We start from the raw sequence: 27,692 nt of genomic DNA, 5'->3' as shown, positions 1-27,692 counted from the left end.
ATTACACCCATCTAGAGAGTATACCACTATCCTGGTGACATTAGTCTTTTTCCAAGATGGTGCATTTTTCTCCTCTGATGAAACTTGCCACAACTAGTGAGATGCCAAACTTTTCTTGAGACATATTCCTTTTATATGGACTACCCAATACCATTCTGTCCGATCAAGGCCTGCAATATGTTTCAAGATTCTGGTCGGTCCTGTGCAAGAGTATGGGGATACATAGAGTTCTCTCTTCTGGTGATCATCCACAGTCTAACGGCCAAACTGAGCGCCTCAACCAGACAAGTGGGTTGATGTCCTTTCCACAGCAGAATTTACCTATAGAACTCACTACATTCTGCTATAAAGGACAGTCCATTCCATTGCACCCATGAATACCACCCTCAGATCTTTCCCACTCACAGTTCTATGGACTATAGTGCCCCCTTCAGTTGACGCTCACTTCACTCACCTAAAGTACTGTCTTTTACAAGCTCTGCTCTCCTTGACTGATACTCTGGTGTCTGTCAAGAAAACTGGAGATAAATGACAAAAGGAGTCTCTCTTCCTTGTAGGAGACCAGGTATGGTTATCATCACAATATTGACCTGCTAGACTTTGCCCATCTAAACTAGTTCCAAAGTTTTTCAGACTGTTTCTGATAACCAGGCAAATCAATCCAGTTGCCTTCTGTCTTCAGCTTCCTGCTTCTTGTTCATGTATCCATCCAGTGCTTCATGTCTCCAGTTAAAACCTCACTGTGCTGACTGCTTCTGCAGACGTGCACCTGTATTGGTGGATGGATACCCCTAATATGAAGTGGTACAGTTCTGTGAATCCTGTTATTTTCATAGTAAAATGCAGTACCTGGTGGACTGGAAGAGTTACAGGCCAGTGCATGTTCCCAGAGCAGAGGTTATACCGTCACGCACCTCATCCAATGGTGGTCTTGTTGGGATCAGTGGTGACTTCACTGCTGTGCCTCAGGCTCACGGAGAGTTGTCACCCACTTCAAGATGGTGGCACACCCAGGACATCTAGTGCGTTTTGTAATGACACTTGTGCACAAACCGCACCGTTCCCGACGTGATGGACAGTTGGATGCTGGTACTTAATGGTATGTGCCCTGTAGCCTGCGGATCTCATGCTAACTTCCTGGGTTCTTATCCGTGCATCTCCCATTGTCCCTTGCCTGCCTGCTTTCACCGCTCTCCATTTTCATACCGCTTGCAGAGTTATGCTGCCTGTTAGCTCTGTGTCGACGCCTTCTGCCTGTGCTTTGTTTTGCCTAGCTTGATATTTTAGCAAGGAGTGCACGGACACCGCCACAAACACTGAACTGTAAGCTTTTGCTCAGCATCTAGTCCACTTGAAGCTCCTTTGAACATTCACATTTGCCCTGCTGCAGAACTGTTGACTGTCATGCCCTGAACCAACAGATTTTTTTGCGGGCTACTTCCTGTCCCCCTTCTTGCCCATATGAACTTAACGCTATTCACCTGCCATGAACACTACTGTCCCGTGATAAATAGGCCTCCGGACAATGATTCTCCAGAACCGTATGGCTCTGGGCACCCTCTTAGCCTTCCAAAGAGGGGTTTGCGCAATAGTGGAGAGAGTGCTGCACTTTCGGACCCAGTTATGCCAGCGACATCTGATATTGTCTCACACATCCGTAGTACAGTAAGTCGCCGCTACATCAACCCTGATTCCACCTGTATCTTTATTTCCTGGGTATTGAGTATGCTGAGACCACTGGCCACCTCCACTGGCAAGATCCTACTTCAATTCTTTGCGCATGTCTTGTCTGGTGATGAGTTGCAAATGTCTATTACTGTGCATGTGGCCATGACTCTGTTCTCCAGACCACTAAGGTGTTCTGCTGTCATACTACAGATGTAGTAAATGCCTTGGGTGCATTGGGGGGGCTGGCCGTGTGCCTTGCCAGTCCACTCTGGAAGGGGCAGATTGCTTCTTCCCTGGGGGAAGCGAGGGGGCAGAATTGAGGGTCTGAGCCCATTTTGCCTCCCCAGGGAAGCAACAAGGACCACTAGGCCACCATGGATATGATCTTGGGGAGCAATCGGCCCGCCACCCCCGGAAAAAACCTACCATATAGCATGTTGTACCTTTTTTGGGGGCAAATTGGTGCAGTTGTGCACCGATTTGCCCCCCACGTAATGCAAAACATTACACTCCACATCCATGTGCAAGGCAGACGGCCAAGTCCGGGGCAGCACTCCCGGCCATCCTAGTGCTCTGGCTGTGCTGCATTAGTCCCTCCCTCTGGGGAGGGATGGGGGCCCTGCCTGGGCTCCCTGGAAATGCTGCTGGGCTGGGGACAGTTGACCGACGTGGGAGACAGGCGCCCAAGGATGGGGCACTACTGTCAGCTGTCCTGGAGCTCTGGCCATGCCGTGTTACAGGTTTTCCCTCCTGGGAGAAATGGGGACCCTGCCGGGGCTTTCTGGGACCACGGCTGAGCCTGGGGAAGGGCAACCCACATTGGAGACAGGTGCTGAATGTTGGGGGTAGCACCTCTGGCTGTCCTGGAGCTTTGGCTGTGCTGTGTTACAGCTTTTCCCTCTGGGGATGCATGTGGACGTTGTTGGGGCTCCCTGGGACCGTTGCTGGACTTGTGGATGGTCGACCCACACTGTGCCCAAAGCCGTGCTGGAGCTCTGGTTGGGCTGCATTACAGCTTCCCCCTGTGCTGGCAAACAAGGCCTGGTGGTAGTTGAGAAGCGACCCTGCATGATTCCATTCCCCAATGTTTGTCATGTGCCAATGTGTGTCATGATCTCTGCTTCCAAAAGGTCAGGGTTTTCCCAACTCCCTTGGAAGCAGATCCATAACCCAGGTTCCGAGTGCCAACCAGTCCCAATTGGGACCTTTTGGACCCAGTCCTGGCGCCAGTGGCACCAGGCTCATAAATATGCCCAGTCCCAGCGCTGGAAGCGTCGGGCTCATAATGCTTGGGTGGACTTACCTTCAGCAGACCATGCTGCTTACTTGCCTGCCAGTTGAGCCTCTGATCCTCTTCTGTTTGGAACTACTTTTCCTGTTGGGTGGGGCTGGAGCCACTCCCTAGATTCAGAACACTGGAACTCTTCTGGAAGGCAGGAACTCTTTTCTTACCAGGAACTCTTTTCTTACTTAGGCGTGGCTGTGGAAGGAGATACCTAAGCACTACAGGAGGCTATTTAAACCACACCCGGTGGATGAATCTTGCTTTGCGTTATTCTGCAACCTCTGCAGCAGAACGCTCATCGTGTCTTCTGCATCCGGTCCTGGGCCTAAGGAAAAAGGCTTACCATCCTGAATCCAGTCTTCAGCAACACCTATAAAGACAAGAAAGAACAGGTTAGCATTCCGGCATCTGAAAGGCAAAGGCTTACCTACTCTTCGTGCGCTCCGGAGGCCTTCGGCGCTGCATCCCGCATCTGAAAGACAAAACAAGGTGCGTTTAAAGACATTGGGGAACTTTAATACTCACGTGCCATTACTCCTTTCCACATCTAATCCAGTGGGTATTCCGGCACCCTGCAGCCGCTCCGAACTCGTACCTGCAAAATAAAAAGACAGTTAGAGCGCATAGTGAAGCAGGCAACAAGCGCTTACTTACGTGCTTCCAGGCGCTTCTATTCATCACACGGGCTCCATCTTCAACTCACTTCAGCCCGTCATCCGCCATCGCCGGAACCCTGCAAAACAAGAGACATCATTACTAAAGACTTTAAAGACATTTGAATGACTCGAAACTTACCGTTCGTGCAGTAAACGACGGACAGCAGTCCTCTGAAGTCAAGAGGCCTGCGCTACCTAGCCAGTGAAGAAACTGGTTACAGCACCCTGCCCCGAGGCAGATGGAGAGCTCGGCATTCACTTACCTAAGGTGAGAGCGTTAACCTTTGGGGGTCTACAGGAGAGGAGAAGAGGAAAGAGATAGGGACACCCCAATAACCCCAGTTCATTAACCCCATATTTTCTATCTGCAGACATCTTACTCTACACGTCAGGCATACAGTGCACAGAGGTCCAGCCCAAAGAGCCAACCGGGTGCTACACATCACCTTTGAAGATACGGTAGTCGCCCAGTCAAGACCGGCGCCTCTGCGAGAATCAGGTGAGCGTTACAATGTGCACTTTTGTCTTCAGCATAAACACGTTTTCCCTATTGCAAGCACATAAGGGCTACATAAAATTACAGAATATAATCACACTATCAAAATCAAACATTGCCAGCTCTTGCCAATGACAGAGTATTTTTATCAGGGGGAACTAAAAGGTCATTCACTGATCCCATTATTTAGTAAATAGTTCAGTAAAGCTTTCTTTTAATTAATAGCGCAGATATTTTTTATTTACCAGCAGCCGTTCTCATTAAGGAAAAGGTTGGTGATCTTGTTCTGACAGGGTAGATTTTCTAGTGCAATTGTTTTCATATATTGTAGATGGTGAACATTTTGCAAAGTGGTCTTTCCACCAAACTCTAGGCCATTTGCAATTCTCAAATTAACCTTGTTAGGGAGAATTCTCAATATTGTGCCAATTCCTCCAACCTTGGAGCCCTCCAGCTCTTTTGGTAAACTGTGGGACTTTGAACTTTTCAATTCAATGTGTTTTCTGTGTGTGTTTCCTTTGGTTATGGAGTCTAAACCACTCCATAGGCTTCATCTTTTCATTTGTGTCACACAGCCCCCTCAGTGCAGTGGCACAGGGAAACCTTTTTAGGCTTTCCCAAGGTTTAAATGCCTTCTCTGGGATAAACTACTATTTCCCAGAGTAAGTAAAGTCAAATTGACTTTACTAGTCGTTTAAATTCCTAGACCCAGCACACCCTATATTACAATAAAGTGCTGGAGGGGTTACTTAGTATACCCTGTGTCTAAATACTCATCTAGCAGCCAAATTCTAACCTTTCCTCTCAGAATGGCTGGTGGAAGTGGTTTTACAACGAACTACCATGATTTTTCCCGACCGCAAACTATTCGTAGCTCCGGTAGCGTTAAATCGCGGGAGCCATGTTTTTCAAGATGGCGTCTGAGCCCCCTTTGTTTAAACAGGTCCTGGTCTTCTTTTTTCGCCATTTCCTTTTGGAAAGGTCCTTCCTGAGTGTCTCTGCTTGCCAAACTAGGTTTGGTCCCTTTGTTCCTTTGCCTTTGGCAGGCTTCAGGAGTGAAGACTTCCTCTGGAGCCTGAGTGTCTGGGGTGGGCAGGAAGTGAGGGAGGTACTCGAAACTCCCTGTGCCTAGTCTCCTAGGAGACCCAAATGCACTCTTTGGTGATTGGCTGAGGCAAGGACAGCCTCCCTGCTGGGTGAGTGACAGCTATGCTGGAATGAATGGGAGAGAACTGAATAAAAGGCGAGTCTCTTGGCTTGGAAGGCAGAGTCGACCACTGGAACGAAAGAACCGAAGATGAGCTTGAAGAGTATGGCTGCTGCAACTCCTGGACCATTGGTTTACTCGGTGAAGCCCTGCTGCAGGTCCGAATCGCCAAGTTCACTTAGACGGAGAAGCCCCTGCAAGGACGACTTCTCCCTTTGAGTTGGTGGGACCAATCAACTCAACAATAAGCCACCTGGACACCTTATCTCGGAGCTGGTTGAATTTCCTCAGGGTTTCTGCAGGAAACCGTAGAACCAGGGAGAGTGACTCCAGTTGGTGTGCTTTTCTTACAACTACGGAATAGAAGTTTGCCAGTTGCGAGCTGTTGACTGTTCAAGTGCAGTGCAGGAGTCCCCCGACGTCCTCCCTCTTGTCCCCACAACCGAGGCCCAGGAACAGCGAGATCTGCAGGAATTGCCAGGAACAGAACTCATCAGCTGACTCATTTTCTTCATTTGTAAGGTACTGTAAAACCACACTCAGTACTTGCCTCTTGCGTTGAAAGTGCTTGAAACTTTCCCAACTCACAGGCCTAATCGGCTTGTGACCCGACATATGATTCCTCTTGCTACAAACTATTTCTAAACATTTTTTCAGACTTTACCGTTTTACTACCAGAACTGCTCTAGCCTATCCAAGACTTTAGCCCATTGACTTTGTTTTAGCCTATTGAATTGACTCTTCTGGTGAACTCTAAATACTTGCACGGTCTAAGAATAATTGTAACCTTTCATGGTCTAATAATCTTTGCATTTTACTCCTCTTGAAAAGTATTCCTGAAATAGTATTGTAATGTGTTTGTGTGTATTATATAATCTATCGAATGTTTTATAACTGACAGATAAATAAATTAAGAAATATTTATCAAAGAAACCTTGAGAGTAAGAGTTTATTTGAACACCTGTGATTGTAGACCTCTGTGGAACATCATTACTGCTCACATTCCCTCTTGAAATGAGCTGCTCAACACGCTACCAAAACTGTGTGGTACAGACTTATACCAAAGGTTGGTTTTGCTTACACCTGTAGTCATAATTGTCTGTAGTGGTCCCACACGGTACTGCATTCACACTTTGCCTAACAATCCTGCAATCCATTTGATTTACAAACATGAACCTGATCACTAAATTGAAGTTGTCTTGATTTTGAATTAAATCACTCTTGTTCATTATTTTTATATACGTTAATGTTTTTTTCTTCTCTCCCTTTTTTAGACTGAAAACCCATCCCTTTTTTCTAGTAGTATTAATCAGGTTGGAAGTCCAGTGGGGAGTGCAATGAATCTAATTCCGGAAGATGGGCTTCCTCCAATTCTCATCTCTACTGGTGTAAAAGGAGGTCAGTGAATGCTTACATTACTGGACATTTGTCAGAGAATCACTGCAAGCACAAAGACTTTATTTTGCTTTAATTTGGAGCCAGTATATTAATACATGTGGGTGTGATCGCAGTGTGAGAAATGCGCCTTTAACTGCTTCGTTTTGAAGCACAAACAAACCACAGCAGCATTCTGTATTTTCTATAAGCTGTACATGTATAGGCAGATTTATGATTGTTGTAGATTTCCAGTTATGATGATCCAAAAGCTTTCATAACCAATGTATAGCCAAGTAAAGATAGGTGCAATAGGAGTTTGCACAATATTTGATTGATATAAACCACTTTGAATTACTGAACCTATCGTGACCTGAAATAGCTGTCCGGTGTTGCTAAGAAATGTCACACTTGCTTGATTAGTATAAAAGGGCACATATTTTGGTTCTATGTGAATAGACCTCATTTAAAAGGTCTCAAGAGAAAAAGTCTGGTTTGCAATGCCCAGTTTGATATTGATTGGAAAACCCGCGTTGTAAAGGATTTTTTCTCTTGAGACCTTTAAAATGCTTTTAATTTTATATTCCGGGGGTTTCACCCCTCCAGACCCCCATTGATCCGCCCTGCCCCCGCCACACCCTCTCCCACGGGATTCCCCATCTCTCAGATCAGCCCTCCCCCACATTACGCTCACTCCCCTGAAACAAACATACATACGCACCCGCACACTTACCCGTTCTCCTCATCCTGCACTTCCGGGTCCAGATGTGCTTGTCAGCCCCTGCGTGGAATCTTGTGCGGCAGGGCCGTGATAGTTCCATTTAGAAAGACTGCTCCGAAAAGATCTTAAAACGGTCTTTTCACCTAGAATGCATATTTTGATACAAATGGAGTAACAATTGTTCTTTGATTGCCTTGAATCGCTGCAGGGTGCGAAATTGAATGGAGCTAGGAGCTATTTAGCTCCTTCTTGTTGCCTTGTAGAGCCTGGTTAGCTTGATGCCAACATCTAACAGGAGCTACTTTTGGCTTTACAATTCAACTGTATCACAACAAAACACAATCCCACAGCAACGGCTTCCTCCCACTCAGGCTATGAGTTTGTCTGTAGCATCTGCCCGATATACATACAAGCTGCCCATTCAATATATAAGCAGACACACAAGGCCTTTCAAAAAATAACACATTTTAATGTCTGTGAGGAGAGCTGAGAAAGGCCTTCATATGGAAGCTGTGCAGAAGGACTCGAGAATGGTCTTAGAGAAAGAACACATGTACCAACAAACTTGAATCTTGGTTGGGACACAGGGCTAGTCTTTTGGTTGTACCCCCATAGCTTGTATTCAGGGCTACAACCAAAAGACCCGCGGCTATAGACCCCCTCTGGCCACTCTGCCCAAAATCAACCCACCAAGGAGTGATTTTGGAAAAGCATTTTAACAGTTGGCATACTGCATCTCAGGGAGGGGGAGAGAGGGAGGAGGATCACATGGAATCCTGCACCGTCCATCCTCTGGGAGGCACATTGGATAGCCGCCAGACCATTGCTGTCCATGTGACTTGAGCCCTTGTACAGGATTGGTGGAGTTCCGCGAACTCACTACAGCTACTAAAGGCAGCACATCAAAAAGGAGATGTTTTGTTGAAAAGAGTCTAGAAAACCAAACATTTTAGGGGTCAGAATTAGCAAAAGAAACACAAATTGAATTCTGAACTAATAACAGGGCAAGAAGATTTCAGTAGATCAGTAAGTGGGTTATTTGTTGTATGGCTCCCCTCCCTTAACAGTTACACACCATGTGCACTGGCTAAATGACCGAACAAATACAGGAACGTGATGCCAACAATGAGAAAACACTACCTTTTCCTAAAGAGTGATGGATATCATTGGATAGATACAGAGATTCTACCGAGGGAAAGCATGCTGTTTCCCAGTGACCACACTGGTGATTGTGAAGCGGAAGTATGAAATCACAAATTAACCATATTGTCCCTTTCCCTCTTCACATTCCCTGTTGATCTCACACAGAAGCACATCTGGGTGAGTGTAATGTCTAGCAGCTTATGCAAAGCAAGACCATTTGACAGGCTAGTAATGCATATAGCCCAAACAAGTAAAACGAGGAAAAGAGGAGGTAGTAGTGTTTGACTGTATGAAGTTTGAAATAATCAATTTGATTTTGGGAATCAACTGTGGAGGACACTGGAGCTGCAGAACCTTCCTAAAAGTGCGATGGGGACCCATGGAGTGCCATTAAGAAAGCGGATGCAAGCTTAAGAGACCGGGATGGAGTGAGAAACATATACTCCTGTAGTAATTTCATAATAAATACTTCACCGAAAATATGAATTTCATATTTATTCAATTTATTTATGTCATTTGTAAAGCGCACAAACAACCCTGAGGCATTGAAGCGCTGTTGCAGGTACAAGTCAAGGAAACAACTTTGTCATACAGTTAGCAGATTACGTCCGTAATGAGTACAATGGAGAAGTTACAAAGAAGAGAAAATGGAATTGTGCATGTTGGTGAACAGAGTGCTGATAATGTTGACAAGACTAAGGGGTGAGTATAGGGTTAGGAGAAGAGCTGGGTTTTGAGAGCTTTCCAAAAAAAGTCCAGTGTGATTTCTCGGCCCCGAGGGAGGGTGGGAGGTTGTTCCAAAGTTTCCCAGCGAGGTAAGGGAAGCTTGAACCTCCTGCTGTGCATCTCTTGACTTTAGGCACGATAGGTGGTCAGTGTAGGAGGACTTGGTGGGTCTGAAAGAATGTGCCTTGGTGATTCTAAGCATGCGGCATGGGGGAGCTGAGTTTGATGAGCATTTGTGTGTAGGGGAGAGGGTTTTGAATTTAATGCGCTCCTGGATGGGGAGCCAGTGTGCTTTTCTTCTGGCTTTGGAGATGTTCTCTTGTTGGGATGTGGAGGGCCGCTCTCAAGATATTGTTTTGTACCACTTAGAATCTTTGTTTCTGATGTTTGTTAATCTGCTTAGAATCACATGCTGTGCATAGGTCCGACATCCAGTGGTCACTGCGGAGTATTGCATCTTGTTTTTCGTAGTCGAAAAGGGGACGTCGACCAGGCGTGTCTGAAACACTATCCCTATAGTGACGTGCGTTGTACCCACAATCCCTCACGCGTCGAGGTCCCTCAGATTGTTTTTTTCCGCCCAGCTTCTGGTCGCCTTCACGCGGAGCTCCTCGAGAGACATTGCAACCCTCGACCTTTGGTCGTTTCTTCTACGAAGATTAATACAGCACTCCCTCGACGCAGTGTAGCTGTTCTCCGCCGAGCAAAATCGTCGACGGAGGGTCGAGCGGAGGAAATCTTCGGCGCTGCCGAACACGTGGCCTGGCCTCGCTGGCCACATACAGTAGGGAGAGTGGGGTCGTGGGACATCTCTGGGTCTTTCTGAGAATGCCTTTCCCTTTCCCCTTCCTTTCCCTGGGGGTGTTTATCGCGATTTATTGCCTCTGCTATGGAGAGGACACCATTTAGGTTTTGCCCACTTTGTAAAGGCAAATTCACTTGGAAGGACAAGCACTCACGGTGTAACCGCTGCTTGCCCCTCGATCACAAAGAGGAAGGGTGCGCGGCTTGTCGGCTTCTGAAGCCTAAAACTCTAAAAGACCGTAGGGTTAAAAGGTGGGCGGCCTACGCGATGTCGAAGGCCGAAGGTTCACCCGCCGCTGCTACCACCGACAGTGACGAGGAACGCGATGACACGACCTCCGCCACGGAAGTCGTAACCCCCTCTAAGGAGCGCTTACGCGCTTCGTCGTCTGTCCCGGCCCCGACGGGCTCGGCTCACGCCCTGCTTATGGGGATGAACACCCCGGCGACACTGACGCACACAAAGATTCACATAAAGATAAGCACACAACCCATGGCTCTTCTTCGTCTAAGTCGAAGAGAGCTTCGGCGCCCAAGGAGACGCAGGTTCCACCGGCGGCCTCCTCGGACCGTTCGGGTTCGAAGCCCCTCTCGCAACCGCAGCCGCGACCTGCGACTGGGCTTTCGGCAAACAAGGGCGCCACCACCAAACCATCGGCCGGTGCGCATCAACAGAAGGCGCAGACCGCCGTACAGCGCTCGATACCCATAGCGTCGAAAACTCAAGCTTCCGCCGACAAGAATGTCGCCGATAGCTTAGCCAGGATCGTTGTAGCCGACGCCCAAAAGCGTACGCCGAAGATTTCGTCGAGCGTTACGCATAGAGCAAAGGATACGCCGAAAACACCCGAAGGAAAGCAGGGACTACCCCCTTCAGTCAGGGAGTCTCCCGACACACCTGAGGGTTTTGAGGAGGGCGACGGGACACTTTCCTCAACGCTTTGGGAGAGGTCGAGCCATTTCGAGGTAGACAACTCGAGTTTTCCCCCGCTAGACCGCTCTGGGGTACCCCATGAAACTATGGAGAGACTCCACCTCTGTATGGAGAGGATGGAAAAGTTTATGAGTACCCAAGCCCCTCTAACTCTCAGAAGAACTAGAGAAGGGCCTCAAGACGACCCCAGAGCCAAAAAACCGAGGCTGGTCGATCCCCTGCTGGACACAGCCTCAGACTTCCAAGATGTATATGACCTCACTGGGGAGGAACAATACTTCGAGGAAGAAGATGATTTCATGGACAACGAAGGACAGAACCAGGAGGAATCTCTAGAAGACAGAACAGACATTATAGAAGAAGGCTTCGGGATTAGCCCAGGAGAAGGACCTTCGCACCCCTGGCAATCACCATCAGTGTGTTCCGACACTGATGCCCTAAATCTAACTCCTCCGGATAATTCTCCAGTTAGGAACACGTCTCCAATTGACGATCAGCCTACTTTCAATGCACTGTTGCGCAGAGCAGCAGAGCATTTCTAACTGGACACGGGAGAACTCTCTCCAGAATTAGACTTTGTAGAAAGAGTCATTAAAGAAAAACCCCCGGTCAGCCAGACCATTCCACTCCTCGCCTCAGTTAAAAGGAGGATCACCCCGTCGCTGTCCACTCCCGCATTGATCAGAGGGGTCAATCCACGGATTGAGAAACTTTTCGCTCCTTCACCCTCAGACCCGCTCTACATTAGGGGACATTCCATACCGGACTCCCTAGTTGTATCTAATACTAGAAAGAGGGCAGGGGTACCACTTTCCACCAGTGAGGCACCCCCTGACAAGGAGGGCAAGAGGCTATATGCCCTTGCAAAAAGAGTTACTTCCTCGGCTGCCTTCTCAGCAAGAATTGCCAACAACAATTCCTTGCTTGCGAGCTACGCAGACGCGCAGTGGGCCAAACTGCACAAAGACGCAGAGGAAGCACCGGAGCCTTTACGTACACGCCTACTGTCGACTATAGGCGAAGGAACACAAGTGAACCAGAGCATTGTAAAAAACTCTCTGGACGCGGCAGAAACAGCAGGACGTTCCCTGGTACAAGGAATACTCCTAAAGCGCCATGTATGGCTGCGCAACTCAGGCTTTAAACCGGAGACACAGGCGTCTTTAATAAATAAACCTGTCGAGGACGCCAACCTCTTCGGAAAAGCGGTAGATGAAGCCCTAGAGATGGCCAAAAAAGAGTTCGACACTATCAAGACTCTTGACCAGATCTCTAAGCCCACTACCAGACGCGGCTATGGCAACAAGCGCTTTTTTCGTGGCCAACGGCAACAACAACAAGGTCACCATCAGCAATACCCTGCCACCAATTACCAAGCCAATAGTGGCCAGTACAGCCAAAGAGGCCAACGCCGGGGCAAAGGGAGAGGTCGGGGATCCACCCCCAGAGGCTCCCAAGCCCCCAACAACTCCAAGTGACGCGAAGATTCGCGTCCCCTCCCATGCAACACCGGTCGGGGGCCGGATAACATCCTTTCTTCCTGCATGGGAGGAGATAACGTCAGACTGTTGGGTACTTTCCACCGTAGCCCACGGATACTGTATCGAATTCAACAGTTCCCCATCCTACAGACCCCTGAGGGGACGGCGGTTGACGCCGGAACATCTTGCCATCCTTCTTCAAGAAGTACAACAACTGCTGGAAAAAGGAGCCATAGAGGTCGTGCCTCTATCTCAGGTAACGGAAGGGATTTATTCAGTGTACTTCCTTGTACCCAAAAAGGATCTAACCATGCGCCCTGTATTAGATCTGCGCCCAGCGAACAAGTTTATCAAACCACAAAAGTTTCGTATGGTGACCTTACAGGACGTGATCCCGCTGCTTTCACAGGGAGATTACATGACAACATTGGACATGAAAGATGCATACTTTCATATTTCAATGTTGCCAGCGCACAGAAAATACCTAAGGTTCATGATAGAGGGCAAACACTACCAGTTCAAGGTGCTACCCTTCGGTATAGCTTCAGCACCAAGGGTATTCACAAAGGTACTGGCAGTGGCTGCGGCCCACCTGCGCAGGTTGTCCATCCCAGTTTACCCTTACCTCGACGACTGGCTCATAACAGGGGACTCCTACGAAACATGTTTCTCCAATACCCAAAAGACGGTAGACCTTTTGTTCCAACTGGGCTTCTCCATCAACGAAAAGAAGTCCAGTCTAGACCCCAGTCAAATCAAACAATTTCTAGGGGCTCTAATTCAAACAAGGGACGGCCTCGTCTTCCCCTCCAAAGAGAGGGTCCAAAACATGCTGTTTCAGATCCCCCAATATGTGACCGGCCGAGAGGTGACGGTACGCAAAGCAATGCGCTTGCTAGGAATGATGGCGTCGTGTATTTATTTGGTACCTCACGCGGGCCTGCGCAAGCGCCCAATGCAAGAGTGGCTCAACAGCCAGTGGTGTCAGGCCAGCGGACAATGGGACGATCTAGTGGTGGTCTCGCAGGCCTTGGTTCTCTCGCTACAGTGGTGGACAAAGGGGAACATGGAAAAAGGAAAACCCTTTGCCACACCCGCGGCGGAAGCCACTCTAACCACAGACGCATCCCTCACAGGATGGGGTGCTCACCTTTACCATCAGACTGCTCACGGAGTGTGGACTCCGAACGTAGCATCCAAACACATCAATCTACTGGAGCTACTAGCGGTATTCAAGGCGCTAAAAGCCTTCCAAGAACACCTACAAGGCAAGACAGTAATGGTCCTTACGGACAGCACTACAGCCATGTACTACATCAACAAGCAGGGGGGCACCCACTCTCCAGGCTTGTCCAAACTGGCCCAGAATATATGGAAGTGGGCTCTCAAACAGAACATGTTCCTACTATCACTACATGTACCCGGGGAACTCAATCTGCTGGCAGACAGACTCAGCAGAGATTTCCCCCTGCCCGAAGAGTACGAATGGCGTCTGCACGAAGACATCGTCTTCGACGTCTTCACACAATGGGGATTCCCAGAAATAGACCTGTTCGCAACCCTGGAGAACTCTCAATGCCTAAGTTACGCCTCCAGGTACCCCCAGAACCAATCCAAGGGGAACGGTCTATCGATGCAATGGTCAGGGAAATTTGTTTACGCTTTTCCCCCGACTCCCCTTCTCAACAAGGTGGTGCACAAGATGCACCAGGAACAAGTGACCATGATACTGGTGGCCCCAATGTGGGCCCGACAGCCATGGTTCGCTCACTTGATGGAGATGTCTCTATCTCCCCCAGTAAAACTCCCCTGCCCGTACAACATGCTATCTCAGAACAAGGGCAGGACTCTGCACCCATGCCCCCAGAACATGAATTTAGCAGCTTGGATCCTGAGGTCATAGAGTTCGGACACCTACAACTCCCGCAAAGATGCATGGACATCCTCAGGGAAGCCAGAAAACCGAACACTCGCCACTGCTATTCTAGCAAGTGGAAGAGATTTGTCATCTGGTGCAGGAGTAAAAGCATCAACCCTATTGACTGCTCTCCCACACATGTGGTACTATACCTGACCCATCTCTTGGATTCAGGCCTAGTGTTTAACTCCATTAAAGTCCACCTAGCGGCACTTTCTGCATACACCACCTCCCAACTCAAAGTGTCGTGGTGGAGGATCCCAGTTATAAAGGCATTCATGGAGGGAGTAAAAAGAATACACCCACCGATAGCTGACCCTGCTCCCGGATGGGACCTTAATGTGGTACTTACCAGACTCATGGGCTCTCCATTCGAACCCATGCACAAAGCATCCCTTAAACATCTTACTCTTAAGACTGCTTTTTTAATAGCTATCACCTCCATCAGGAGAGTAAGTGAACTTCAGGCTCTTTCTATTCTAGACCCCTTTGTTACAGTTCACAAAGATAAAGTGGTTCTACGCACTCACCCTAGGTTTGCTCCGAAATTTATTTCTAAATTCCACGTAAATCAGTCTATAGAACTACCAACGTTCTTTCAAAATCCTTCCAATTTGGGAGAAAGGACTCTGCACACACTTGATGTACGCAGGGCGGTCATGTTCTACATGGAAAGAACTAGACCATTGAGGAAGACTAATCAGTTCTTCGTCTCGGTGGCAGCAGGAAGAGAAGGAGATGCGGTTTCAAAATCCACTATTTCTAGATGGATTGTTCAATGCATCACTCTCTGCTATACTCTTGCTAAGAGAGAACTACCCTTTAAGCCAAGAGCACACTCTACTCGAGGCACGGGGGCATCCATAGCATTCATTGCAAATGTTCCCCTTGAGTCCATCTGCAAAGCGGCTACCTGGAGTTCTGTGCACACCTTTACAAAACACTACTGTCTAGATACACACTCTAGATCTGACTCCCAGGTGGGACAGGCAGTATTACGACACCTTTTCTCTACTGTTCCTTCTCATAACCCACCGCCAACTCCGGGTACTGCTCGTTAGTCTATGCACAGCATGTGATTCTAAGCAGATTAACAAACATCAGAAGAGAATGCATTACTTACCGTAAAAGCATTTCTGGTTGTATCTGCTTAGATTCACATGCGCCCACCCTTCCTCCCCGCTCGGATGGAAGGAACATAGACTTCCTTTATATATCTCTCTCTCTTTCTGTACTCACTCACGTCTAGAAGGCTCCCTCAGGGCAGAAAAAATACAAACAGAGGGACCTCGACGCGTGAGGGATTGTGGGTACAACGCACGTCACTATAGGGATAGTGTTTCAGACAGGCCTGGTCGATGTCCCCTTTTCGACTACGAAAAACAAGATGCAATACTCCGCAGTGACCACTGGATGTCGGACCTATGCACAGCATGTGAATCTAAGCAGATACAACCATCAGAAATGCTTTTACGGTAAGTAATGCATTCTCATATTTCTCGCTGAGGTACCTGTGAAGAGGACATTACAGTAGTCTATATTCGAGCCAATGATAGCTCGGGCGATTGTGAGGCAGTTTGTTTTTGTGAGGAAAGGTCTGGCTGCATTAAGGACCTTGGTGAATAGGCTGCTGAGGAAGCAATGGCGCTTACTTGCCTGGACATGTTAAGTGGGGCGTCAAGGTGGACTCCTAAGGTCTTCACGGTTGACAAGACGGGAATGGTGCAATTGTCAATCTTGAATGCTGAGTATTGTTTGTCAATGTAGGGCAAATGTAGTTGGATGCCATACATGCCTGTATGGTTGAGTAAATGTTAAGGGGGGTGGAGTCTGCTGTGTAGTTGCCAGATAGTGGGTTCAAAATGTGCGTGTCATCGGCATAGTTTGTGTAGGCTATGCTTAATGAGTCAAGGAGGTTGAAAAGAGGCCTGGTGAAGATATTGTAGAGGGTTGGAACGATGCAGGAACCTGAGGTACGCCGCAGGTATTGGCAGAGGGTGAGGTGTTTGCAATTTCTCGGAAGACCCTCATGACGCTACCTTCCAGAAAGGAGGCAATCCAAGCAGTGGCAGGTGGGGAGAAGTTTGCGTGGATTTTGACAAAGGATTTAGTGGTTGACCAAGTCAAATGCCGCGGATAGATCTAGGAGGAGGAGCAAGGACGAGTTTCCTTTCTCTGATCTATTCAAGTTTATTCTTTAACATGCTTGAAAGTGCACGCATGTACAAGTTAAAAAAGAAAAGGTGTACCTCCAACACAAGTTCCTAATGGATTAAGTTCACAGTTCCTGGGGTTTGCTCCATTCCCCAGTTTTTTTCTTCAAGATAAGGGTAGGAGTCTTCCTTGGAATTCTCTGAATAACAGCAGAACAACTTGTATGTAAAACAACTTGGCTGTTAGTCATAGGATACCTGGTGTACTCTCCTGCCAGGTTTCCTCTCCACTTTTAAAGTACTTCCCCATTTGATTCACTTGACACACATGCAATTTTGATTTTGCCTGGTATACTCCCCTGCCAGGGCTTTTTCATGTGTTTCACTGGACACTTGCAAACTTGTATATTTCTTGCATTCATTCTCTTATTCCCCCTTTGGAAATATTGGGGTTCACATTCCCTTTTATGCACTTCAGTTACTCTTATTTGTCCTTTGTAAGGTTGCTGAAGCATCCCGGTGTCCCAGTTTCCCTCCTGAGGACTCACCGGCTTTCTGTGGCATTCTTTGGTTCTCCCGCAGCAAATGCAAAGCAGAGCTTTGGTGTCCCGTTCCCACTTCTCGTGCTCACTGACTTCGATTGGTGGCTTTCGTGTCCTCCACAGCTCCTGCTTACCTGCTGTTTGGCTCCTGCTTACCTACTGTTTGCTACTCTGTGCTCTGGCGGCCTGGATACTGCTCTCCAGTTCCTGCGTTTGCCAGACCGGCTCCTGCAGTTGTCTACCTCTGGCTTCTCTGTAACACAGTACTCCTGCAGTCGGTAATTAGAGGACAAGGTTTTCCCCAGCAGCGTGTCTGCTCTGCCAGCTGATTAGTGTTTTTGAATGTCCCGGGACTTATCACGCGCTCACAACAACTAGAGCGCATTGTGTACTTCTTGACTTTACTGATCCTCATTGCTTCATTCAGCTTTTTCGTTACATTACTTTCACATGCATGGATAAGGTAGTCCATTTTTGGCAACTTATGTAGAGAATATTGGAAGCTATTATCAGTATGTCTCATGGATGATTAAAGGGAGCTATCACAATAGGCAATTAAGGCATGGGGAACGGAACGGTTATCCCTAAGAGGAAAAGGGGGTACATGTTGCATCAGATGTCATGTCGCCCCTCTTGAGGGTCGAGAAAATGTGGTCCTCATATAGCCGCCCCCAGGGTCAGGATCAGGTAGCTGCTGCCGTTCCCTGGCCACATGGGTAGAGGTTATCCCCAGGAAAGGAGTGATGGCATCCGATTCATCACAGCACTCTCTCAAACCTCACACAACAGCTTCTTCAATGATTGCAAGTCACTACGTTCTGAGAGGATCACAAATAATTTTCTTAATAATTCAGATTTGATTTGATCGATCTGAAGATATGGGCAGAAACGTTCAGATTTGTGTAAGAAAAACATTAAGGAAGGTGACATACCAGGCTTGTGGAGGAAAGCCTTACTGGTCCATGTATACAAAAAGGATGCACCACTTGACCCGATGAACTACATATTATTGTAATTGGATGTATAGAGCAAAGTTGTCCCATTCTTTGAACTGCAAAGTGGGGGAAAATATATTAAACCGATTTCAAACCGGTTCTTTCAGCCTGGGTCTGCAACGATGCACAATATATTGACGTTGAATACTTTGATTAGTTATCCCTGTACCCGAATAATCCGCCTTTATTTACATTATACAGGGGGTTTAAGGCAGCAATTGATACAATTGACCAGAATTTATTTTGATGGAAATTAAAGAAGTTAAATACATCCCGAGGGCTGTTGACACGTCTGATTCAACGATTCAACTGCATGGGGTTACTAGGCTACAAGTGAGGTTGAGTAGCATAGGTCACTTTATAAAAGAAATCGTAATGCACAATGGGCTGAAACAGGGATGTGTGCTAGCACCCATTCTGCTTAAATTGTACCTAGATTATTTGCCCAGACAATTGGCACATAACGTACCTCCTAAAATTAGTAAAGCATGCATACCTTGACTTGCGTATGTGGATGATGTGCTCAACCTTGACCACACATTTATTAGTCTGAAGAAATGTGCATGGCAGCTTAATGCCTACACCAAAGGATGGTTTATAGACAAACCTAAATGAAACAAAATACATGTGCTTTGGCTCGAGCAAAAGGAAGACACAATCATTCGATATCCTGGATGGAATAATCGAACAAGTTAGCTCTAAGCCCACTGAACTCATTGAAATAAAACGACAGACCACAACTTATTTAATTGTCATGATTAAAAAATGTGCAGAGAAAACAGCAGGCTACAGTTTGAAGGGTATAACATCTTTTAAGGAGAGCCTCATGGTCCCTATCCTTTATGGATTGGGAGTCAGTTAGGAGAATGATCATGGATGGCTGAACAAACTGGAAGGAACTATATGAAAGAAATTACTGAGACTGTCTCTGGACATTCCTGTTAAGGCAACATGCTTGGAACGTGGATTGACCTTGCTATCTGGCCACGTGCTACTCAAATGCGTTTTTATTTATAAAACCTATAAAGGTATCATCTTGCCCTTTATTAGATCTACGGCAATACGATGAAAGACAGCACTACTAGTTTCTTATAAAGTATAAAAAACTTAATGAAAAGTTCTATCAGGAGGTAGGATAGGAACCAGAATGGGACAATGATTATCAATTGAATGAATTCACTAAAATTTTAAGGAGGGGGGATTGGTATAAAAGGCCACTAGCATGTGTCTCGATTAAAAAGCTTGAATAGTTATTCTTGCCTACTTTTTTACTTTTTGCTGCTGCACAAATGCTTGGTGCAATGTCGTTCTCCTTATTTAAGGATGTTTTTAATGCTGATGCGACTGAACCAGCTACCAACATTGGCAGTGTATGTGGCACCACTAAAATGAACAGATATTGTAGATTGAGTACAGAACCTTACAAGCTTGAAACCAATACACGTACTGACTAGCTGCATGACCTTGGCTCATGTATATATCTTAAATTTAGGAAGATTTGTGTACAACCTAGATCACATGAAAACAAATGTTTTGCTGTTGCTGCTTATCTGGTGCACAAATAACTTAATGAAAATATGAATTTTGAACTTGCATGAACTAAATAGGATTGCTGAGGTTTTGTTTCTAGTGTGAACAACGTGTACTAGGCTTATTATGATAGAAAATTTGCACAAACGCTTGAATATGAATTCCCATTCATTTTAAGATTTAATGACTGAAGATATTCATTAAGAATATGATTGTATTTAATGTAAATGTTATTTATGATGTGTGGAAAGTTTATTTGAAAAATAGCACACAAAATAAAAAAATGTAAAATGATAAAATACAATAGTCTTTAATTTATTTCACACATAAGACTATTGACGACCATAGTATAAAACGTGAACCCGACATGTCTTTCCCGTGCCACATTTGCAGTGCAGGACTTTACCGCAATACCATCATCAGCCTTCACTGTGGTTCAAAGGCAGCACAGATTATCTGGGGCTTGGGAAGCGGGTAGGAGGGGGATAGCAAGGAGTGCCAATGTTGACTGAACGAGCTGGATAGGGAGGAATACATTGTGAGGTGTATGGCTGGACGAGGCGATATTAAGGGGGATAATCACGTTTGTGGTAGCATACTGACTGTCATTTATTACACTACGTTACAGTGAAACAGTTTTTGGGCAGTCCTTGTTTCATGAAGCTTATCAAGTACACAGTCGATATAATTTTAATGCTGTGACATCAAAATAGGATTTCAGATCATCTGTACCATCAAAGTGTATGCATTTATTTTGTTTATATCTTGCAGACTACGCAGTAGAAGAGAGACCATCCCAGATGTCAGTAATGCAGCAGTTGGAAGATGGGGGCCCAGACCCTCTTGTCTTTGTCTTAAATGCAAATTTGCTGGCAATGGTGAAAATTGTTAATTGTAAGTATTGTCTGCATGGAGAGATTTGACTTTGGTAACCACTGACGAAATACAAATTTTAAAATAAGTCACTAGATGGAAGACTTTGGGCCTCATTAAGAGTGTGGTGGTCCGGAAACAAGGGTGCCAGTAAGCTTACTGGCACTCTCCGGAAACAAGGGTGCTAGTAAGCTTACTGGCACTCCTGTTTCCGGACTGCCACACTCATTCTGTCTGCCGAGGCTGCTGCGCTTGACAGGTCTGACCCTGGAGGGGGCAGCGGCCCCGATTGGCAGACTCATCACCCATCACAGAAGCACAGGTACTGGTACTCCATGGGAATGGGGAATAACATTTTCTGGCACCTAGCTTCCTGGTCCGACGGGACTTGTAATGGCCCAGTGGCACCAGGAAGCTAGGTGCTGGAAACCGTGTTACGAGGTCGGCGGGAACCCGTCGGTCGCTCCGGCTGCTTACCGCTGACCTCGTAATGGAGTCCCTATATGTCTATTTACCAACTGCCCTGTAAAGCTGTGATTACAAGATTTTCCAAAAGCTATCGTTTTGAAGATAATTGGCAATTGTATCCTGTAGAGAAATGACCCTTTCTTTCCAAAGTAGGTTTTGTAGTTAGTTGATGCATAGCCTTTGAAAATTAAATCACCTGAAAATAAGTTGAAATGTATCTAAATGTGCATTGTAGCCCAGCTAGTCGTGATCTTTGTTTTGGTATTTTGAGATGACTGACTTTGCAAACATTGTTGATTTTTCTCCGCTTTTTCAAGAGGAAACCTAGCACACAGTGCATCTGGCTTTTGGAACAACTTAAATCCATATTCGAGCCTGCATCTCTGCGGCTTCCAACAATACGGCCGACTCTTTCAAAGTCTGTAAGGAGCTGGCCAACCCTACGCAGCTTCATCCTCTATTGCACCCACCCAAGCCCTTTGCCGGGCCCTGGCTGCACACTTCACTGCCAAAACACAGGACATCCTGTCCTCTCCTCAGCACCCACGCATGCACCATCATCTCCTGGGCTCCCTTCGGCCGGCCTCCACCCCCACCTCTCCCTCCCTTTCTCTCCTCCCTCGTCCCCTGTCACATCGGTGGAGGTTTCTAGACCAGTCTGGTCTATGAAAGCCTACTCCAAACAGGTGGACCCTTGTCCCTCCAAATCCATCAAGGACAACATTGACTCTCTAGCTCCAGCCTTTGCAGACCTCTGCACTCTCGCCTTTGCCACTGACGTCTTCCCTACTTCTCTCAAGCACACTCTTGCGTACCCTCGTTCAAATAACCCTCTTCTGACCCTTTCATTCCGGCTAACTATCACCCAATCTCCATTACTCCTGTCCTGTGCAAACTCCTGGAGAAGTTGGCTATCTCTCAGCTTACCCTCCACACTGAATCTGTTGGTGGTCTCCGTGACCATCAGTCTGGATTTAAAGCAGTCAGTTGAATAAGCCTTCTTCAGGAGGGGCAATATAATAGTAAAACACAAATGCACTCCAAAATACACACTCTTAATATTCCTAAATCAGTAAGTACACTTTTGGGGTGGTACACAGACACTTCCTACACCCTCAGGTGACTTTGGTAACTAGGACACTGGACATTAATATACCACTGTTTACATTTAGAACCAGACTTAAGAGTATGTCAAAGGAAAAAGATTATTAGAATAGAAGAAGAGATTTCACAAATATTCAGAAGCAGGTAAGTACTTTTGGTAACCCCGAATGCAAAGTAAGTTAACCCCTTCCTGGAAGGAAGGAGGGAGGACATCTGGAGGACTCCTGCACTGGGAGGCTTGACAAAAAAAGGACCAACTTCTATTCGGTGGCACTTCACGGTTTCAGCTCTTTGCGTCTCAGCAAATAGCAACACTGCAGACTCTTGGCTGTCGAGATGAGTTTTCCTTGTATCTGGCGTCCAGCATTCAGTTGATGTGGCTCATACCCGGTCAGTCCTGCTTCCTGGGAGTCCGGTGGATCATCCTGGAGCTGTTGGCCAACTTAAAAGCAACACACAAAGTGGTGGTCCTCTCCCTGGCTCTTTGGTTTCCAGCAGCAACTGCAATGGAAATGCAACCAGCTTCGAGAGGATGTCCAGGTGGCTTACTTTGGAGGTGATTGGTCCCACCCACTCAAGGGGAGAAGTCGTCCTTACAGGGCTTCTCTAGTCGAAACAAATTCGGAGCTTCAGCACAGCTGCAGGGCGTCACCTGGCAAACCAGTGGTCCAGGATTTGCAGCAGGCGTCTCTTCCAAGTTCTTCTTCGGATTTCTTCGTCCAGTGGTCGACTCTGCCTTCCAAGCCAAAAAGCCTTGCTTTTTGTGCAGGTTTCTCCCATCCATTCCAGCCTAGCTGTCAGTCACCCAACAGGGTGGCTGTCCTTGCCGGACAGCCAGCTGGCCAATCGCCTAAGAGTGCATTCCTGTCTCCTAGGAGACGAAGCACAGGGTGTTTCGGGCAACTCCCTCGTTCCTGCCCCCGCCAGACACCCTGGAGCCAGAGGCGGGCTTCACCCGTGAATCCCGCCAAAGACAAAAAGAACAAAGGGACCAAACCTGGTTTGGCGCGCAGAGTAAATCTCAAGAAGGACCTTCCCACAAAGAAATGGTGAAATAAATAGACCGGGCCGTTTTGACAAAAATGGCACCCTTGGGTGCTTTACTGCAGCTGCGAACACCCACCGCGCTAAACGCACAACGCAATAGTTAAAAGTAAACCACTGCGGGGCGTGGCCTGGCGCGCCAGCGATGTGGCTGCTCCCTTAATGGCCTCCGTCTGAGTCCCGCGGCATCTACTGAAAAGCAGCCTTCGTAGCGAGCATCCGACAAAGATTTTCGGCTCACCATGCGCATAAGACTTTAAGGCACTCGTGGGAGCACTCTGCGTCGGCTGACAACTGGGAAAGCCGCGGATACAGCCCGATCAATGTTCCCCCAGCGACCCGAGATCCCACACCTAAAATGGCCGCCGGGAGTTACGATCCCGGCTCTACGGAGTAAATTGCGGGCGAAGCGCCTCTGCGACTGCGGGGCTCCCAGATGGTGAACGGAGTGAGAGGAAAGCCGAACAATCGACCTTCGATGAGCCAGAGGATATCTGTTGCTAGATCGCAAGGATTGTTGCCCTCCCCCCCCCCCCCCCCCGAGCTCCGGGTGGCGCCGTTGCAGCGGTTCGGATGATCTGAAAGAGGCGATTCCGACGCGACCCCTGTGGGGAACCCGGCTCTTCATTGGAGAGGGGCTGCGGGGCCGCGCCGGTGCAGCGAAGACCCTACGTGACGCAGTGCTTATCCCACGTGGGGTACGGGTGGAGAATCTGCGCCCCCACCGGCCTCGCGACACCGATCCCGCCGAAGAAGAGTCACGCCAGCAGCCAGGTAGGCGCCCCTGGGCATAACACAGCCTCTGCCTGCTGCAAACCCCCCCTCCCCCCGTTCCTGTTGATGGGGAGCGCTGCCCTGTAGTGCCCCATCCTAAGCATTTGCCGGCGGCCCGGATAGATCTCTGAACCCACTGCGGGCCCCTCCCCCTCCTGGAGCCAGCTGCTGGAGAAGCGACTGGACGAGGTCGCCCCAGTAATTTAAGCCCCAGAAGGCCCAGCACAACCCATCAACCTGGATTGCACTTTCAAACTTACCACTCATCGCTTGACCCGATCATCCGACCCAACGACTTCCTGGGGCACCCCGGCCCACTTTTTCTTCCCGCAGGTTTTTCCCACGCCAGGAAGCTCAGCCCTAGTAGCCCCCGAAGCTTCCCCATCCTTGCAGAATCCGCCCTAACAACTTGAACGATCTTACCGGGTGAGCCCCTGCCCTTTACCATCGCACTTCTGCCCTACACGGAGCGTAGGATCGCCACCTAAAGGAGTACCCTCGGACTAACCTGGGGCGGCCCCCGGTCCGGTCTCCCTAGATTGAGCTCTGAGACTACCGCAATGACGAAAGCTGTGAAGGGTACCAAACACTCAGACATTTCCACAATGCTCTTAGCAACAGACACGACCAAGAAATCAGACCCCCCCCCCCCCCCCCTCCAGGGCTCACCCTTCAGAATCCCTCGGAGGAACAGGGAACGCTGGCGACAAATGGAGATATCCAGGCCTTTATGCTTGATTAAAGAAGAATTTAGGTCTTGCATCGCCAAATTTACCACGAAACTTGAACATACAGACCAACAGGTGACCGAGGCGGAGCAGAGACTTAGTGAGGTGGAAGATATGACTCAGAGCCATGATGCAACCATAATAGAGATGCAACAAGCGATTCAAACCCTCCAGAGCAGTAATGAGCTACTGGAATTTAAGCAAGAGGATTTGGAAAATAGGGCCCGAAGAAATAATCTACGCATCCGCGGGGTCCCCTCGTCCATTCTGGACAAAGATCTCCCAGAATACATTGGGAATTTTTTTCAATCCCTACTCCCACACTTAGACCAGACCCATAGGCTCCGCCCAAGACGGGGAGTCCCCTCGGATCCCCCTCCCGATGTGATAACGCGGGTCCACTTCTACTCTACCAAGGAAGCTCTGGCAGCGATCAGTCACACCAAGGACGAATTATCCTTCATGAGCACCCCGCTGCAGATGTACCAGGATCTTTCCCTGGTGACTCTACAAAAGAAAAGAGTGCTTAAGCCCCTCACCCAGTTTCTTCAGAATCAGAAGATCCGGTACAGGTGGCTGTTCCCGACGGCCCTTCAATTCACCTACCAAGGGACCCAGCGATCGATCAGTCACCTAGAAGATGCTGAGCCTATCCTCCACCCGGCTTCCCCGAGATCCTCGCCCTCCCGCAGCCCGACATCTACTCCGGATAACCCGACTCAGCCTCCCCGGAGGCAAGCCCATCAGACCTGGTCGAAGGCGCAGAAGCGCCGAAAATGAAACGGCCTTACTAGAACCTCGGTTCTGAGGTCTCCCCCCGCTACGATATGCAGTTAACGAAATTGCCGTGGGACCCTCGCGGTCCATACCCACTCTCCAAGGCGTATTCCACATCTTTACCCTTGGAGACGAATCCAGTACTGGATGACTCCCCTGGTCCGGTTTACCCCTGAGACTAAGTTGGCCCTGTTGGCCAGAGGATGAAGACCCCGGCCTGTGATTGGATCCCAGCCCTGTTGGCTGGCAGAACAGTTATGGCCCAGTTGGCCAGCGGAAGGCCCGCAAGGAAAATGCTGGCCCCCCACTCATTTAAAAGTTTACCCTCCCGTTGAAGGATACAGAAACCCCAGCCACAGGAAAACCACGCTGACCTTGAACCACGAGACGAAGGCTGAATACCCCCTTGCCACCCGCGATGAGCAGAGCCCCATTCCAGAGGACGATCAGGCAACGCCCCCTCCACACCAGAAACTAAAGTTCTTGACACTGAATGTCAGAGGCCTTAATGCCCCGCAGAAGCGAAAAGCGATCCTGAGACGCATCCAGAATGACAAGGCCTCCATTGTCTTCCTCCAGGAGACCCATCTGATTCCAGCCGACTTCACGAGGCTCTGAGATTGGCAATTTCTGGCATCCAACGGAACGAAGAGGGGTGGCACGGCAATCTTGATCGCCAAAGGCCTTAAAACGCAAATCCTGGACTCCATGCTATGTCCGGAGGGCCGCTTTGTGGCGGTGAAGTGCCGAATGCTCGGCCAACTGTACACATTGATCTCGGTATATGCTCCTAATGAAGAGCAGGAGGGATTCTACTCAGCCCTAGAAAGCGCTCTCCTTCCATTTGCTGAGGGACAAACCATCATCAGGGGAGATTTCAACGGAGTCCCTGACCCTTTGGCAGACAGATCGCATCCTCCAGCCCGCAGAGAATTTGGCATGGCAACAGCGCTACTTAAACTGTTCCGAACCTTAAACGTGGTAGACGCCTGGAGAGTCCTCCATCCAGAGGAGCGAGACTACTTCTGCTACTCTTATGTACATAGAACATACTCCCACATTGACCTCCTGTTGGCTTCCCCGCAGATCCTGGCATTCACAGATGAGGTCCTCATAGGACCTAGAATCCTCTCAGACCATGTGCCTATAACGTAAACGCTCAGAGCCCACAATCCTGACCCGTCCCCCGGCGCAGTTGGTCTCTCTATGACCCGATCCTAGAAGATATGGCCACGAGAGACGTCCTGGCTAAAGCAATAAAGCAGTTCTTTGACGAGAACAAAAATGAAGAAACCTCCCCGGCGAACACGTGGGACGCAATGAAGGCCGTGGTGAGAGGGGTCTTAATATCCCAAGGAGCTGCCTACCACTAACAAAAACAGACCAGCCGCATTCTAGAGGACAAAGTACTGGAGGCAGAGACTCCGTGTAAGGCCAGAAACTGGTCCCCGAGAACATATCGAGCTTTACAGATGGCTCGAAAGAAATTGGAGGCCCACTGCGCGGAGGACACAGCCCAGCGTCTAGCCAAAACAAAACAAAGCTACTATGCCAGAGGTAACAAGGCGAATAAATTCCTAGTGGAAAAATAGGCAAGAGTCAAGAGGAGAAACGCCATTATAGGCCTCTGGGACCCCCAGGGTGCAGTCCAATTCGCTGATCGGGATAAATTAAGAATTGCAGAGGCTCACTTGACCGATACAATGTCGGCGACCCCGAGATCTAGCGGAGAACAGCATTCCTATCTGCAGGAGGCTGCCTTACCCCAGATCTCAACCCCAAGAAGAGAAGAGCTGGAGGCCCCAATCACCAGCGAAGAGATCAACGAGGCCATCAAAAGCTTAAAACCAAGAGCCCCGGGACCAGATGGGTTCTCGCCACGATTCTTCAAACTCTTCCGACCCCAGCTGCTGGCTCCCATGGCGACTCTCTTCAACTCCTTCGCCACCTCAGGATCGATAACCCAGTCGATGAAAGAGTCGATTACAGTTCTAGCGCTGAAACGAGGAAAATACCCCAGAGATATCGCGGCATATCGACCCATCTTCTTGTTAAACCTAGATGCAAACATTTATTCAAAGGTCCTGGCAAACCGCTTAGCGAAGGTACTCCCGGACATTATAGATCCAGACCAAACAGGATTTATTCTACATAGAGCCACTACGGACAACACTCAGAGGGTCCTCAACCTGGTCGAGATTGCTAAGCGAGACTCACAGAAACTTGCCCTGCTGGCCCTGGACGCGACCAAGGCCTTTGACAAGGTAGATTGGTTGTTCCTTCGTCTTACC

General features: G+C 48.3%; 1 protein-coding gene across 2 annotated transcripts in view; it reads left to right on the top strand.

The window, feature by feature from the left end:
* Positions 1-27,692, top strand: part of ZFYVE9 (zinc finger FYVE-type containing 9) — a 1,362,935-nt gene that overhangs the window by 642,345 nt on the left and 692,898 nt on the right. For both annotated transcript variants that reach the window (XM_069642200.1, XM_069642199.1), the window contains exons 8-9: positions 6,587-6,710; positions 20,405-20,527. In XM_069642200.1, coding sequence (XP_069498301.1) covers positions 6,587-6,710; positions 20,405-20,527 — 247 coding nt within the window. The remainder of the gene's footprint in view (positions 1-6,586; positions 6,711-20,404; positions 20,528-27,692) is intronic.

This window comes from Ambystoma mexicanum, chromosome 1q, assembly GCF_040938575.1.
Source record: "Ambystoma mexicanum isolate Mex_15411 chromosome 1q, UKY_AmexF1_1, whole genome shotgun sequence".
Taxonomy (NCBI): domain Eukaryota; kingdom Metazoa; phylum Chordata; class Amphibia; order Caudata; family Ambystomatidae; genus Ambystoma; species Ambystoma mexicanum.
This window is presented reverse-complemented; position numbering and strand designations above follow the sequence as displayed.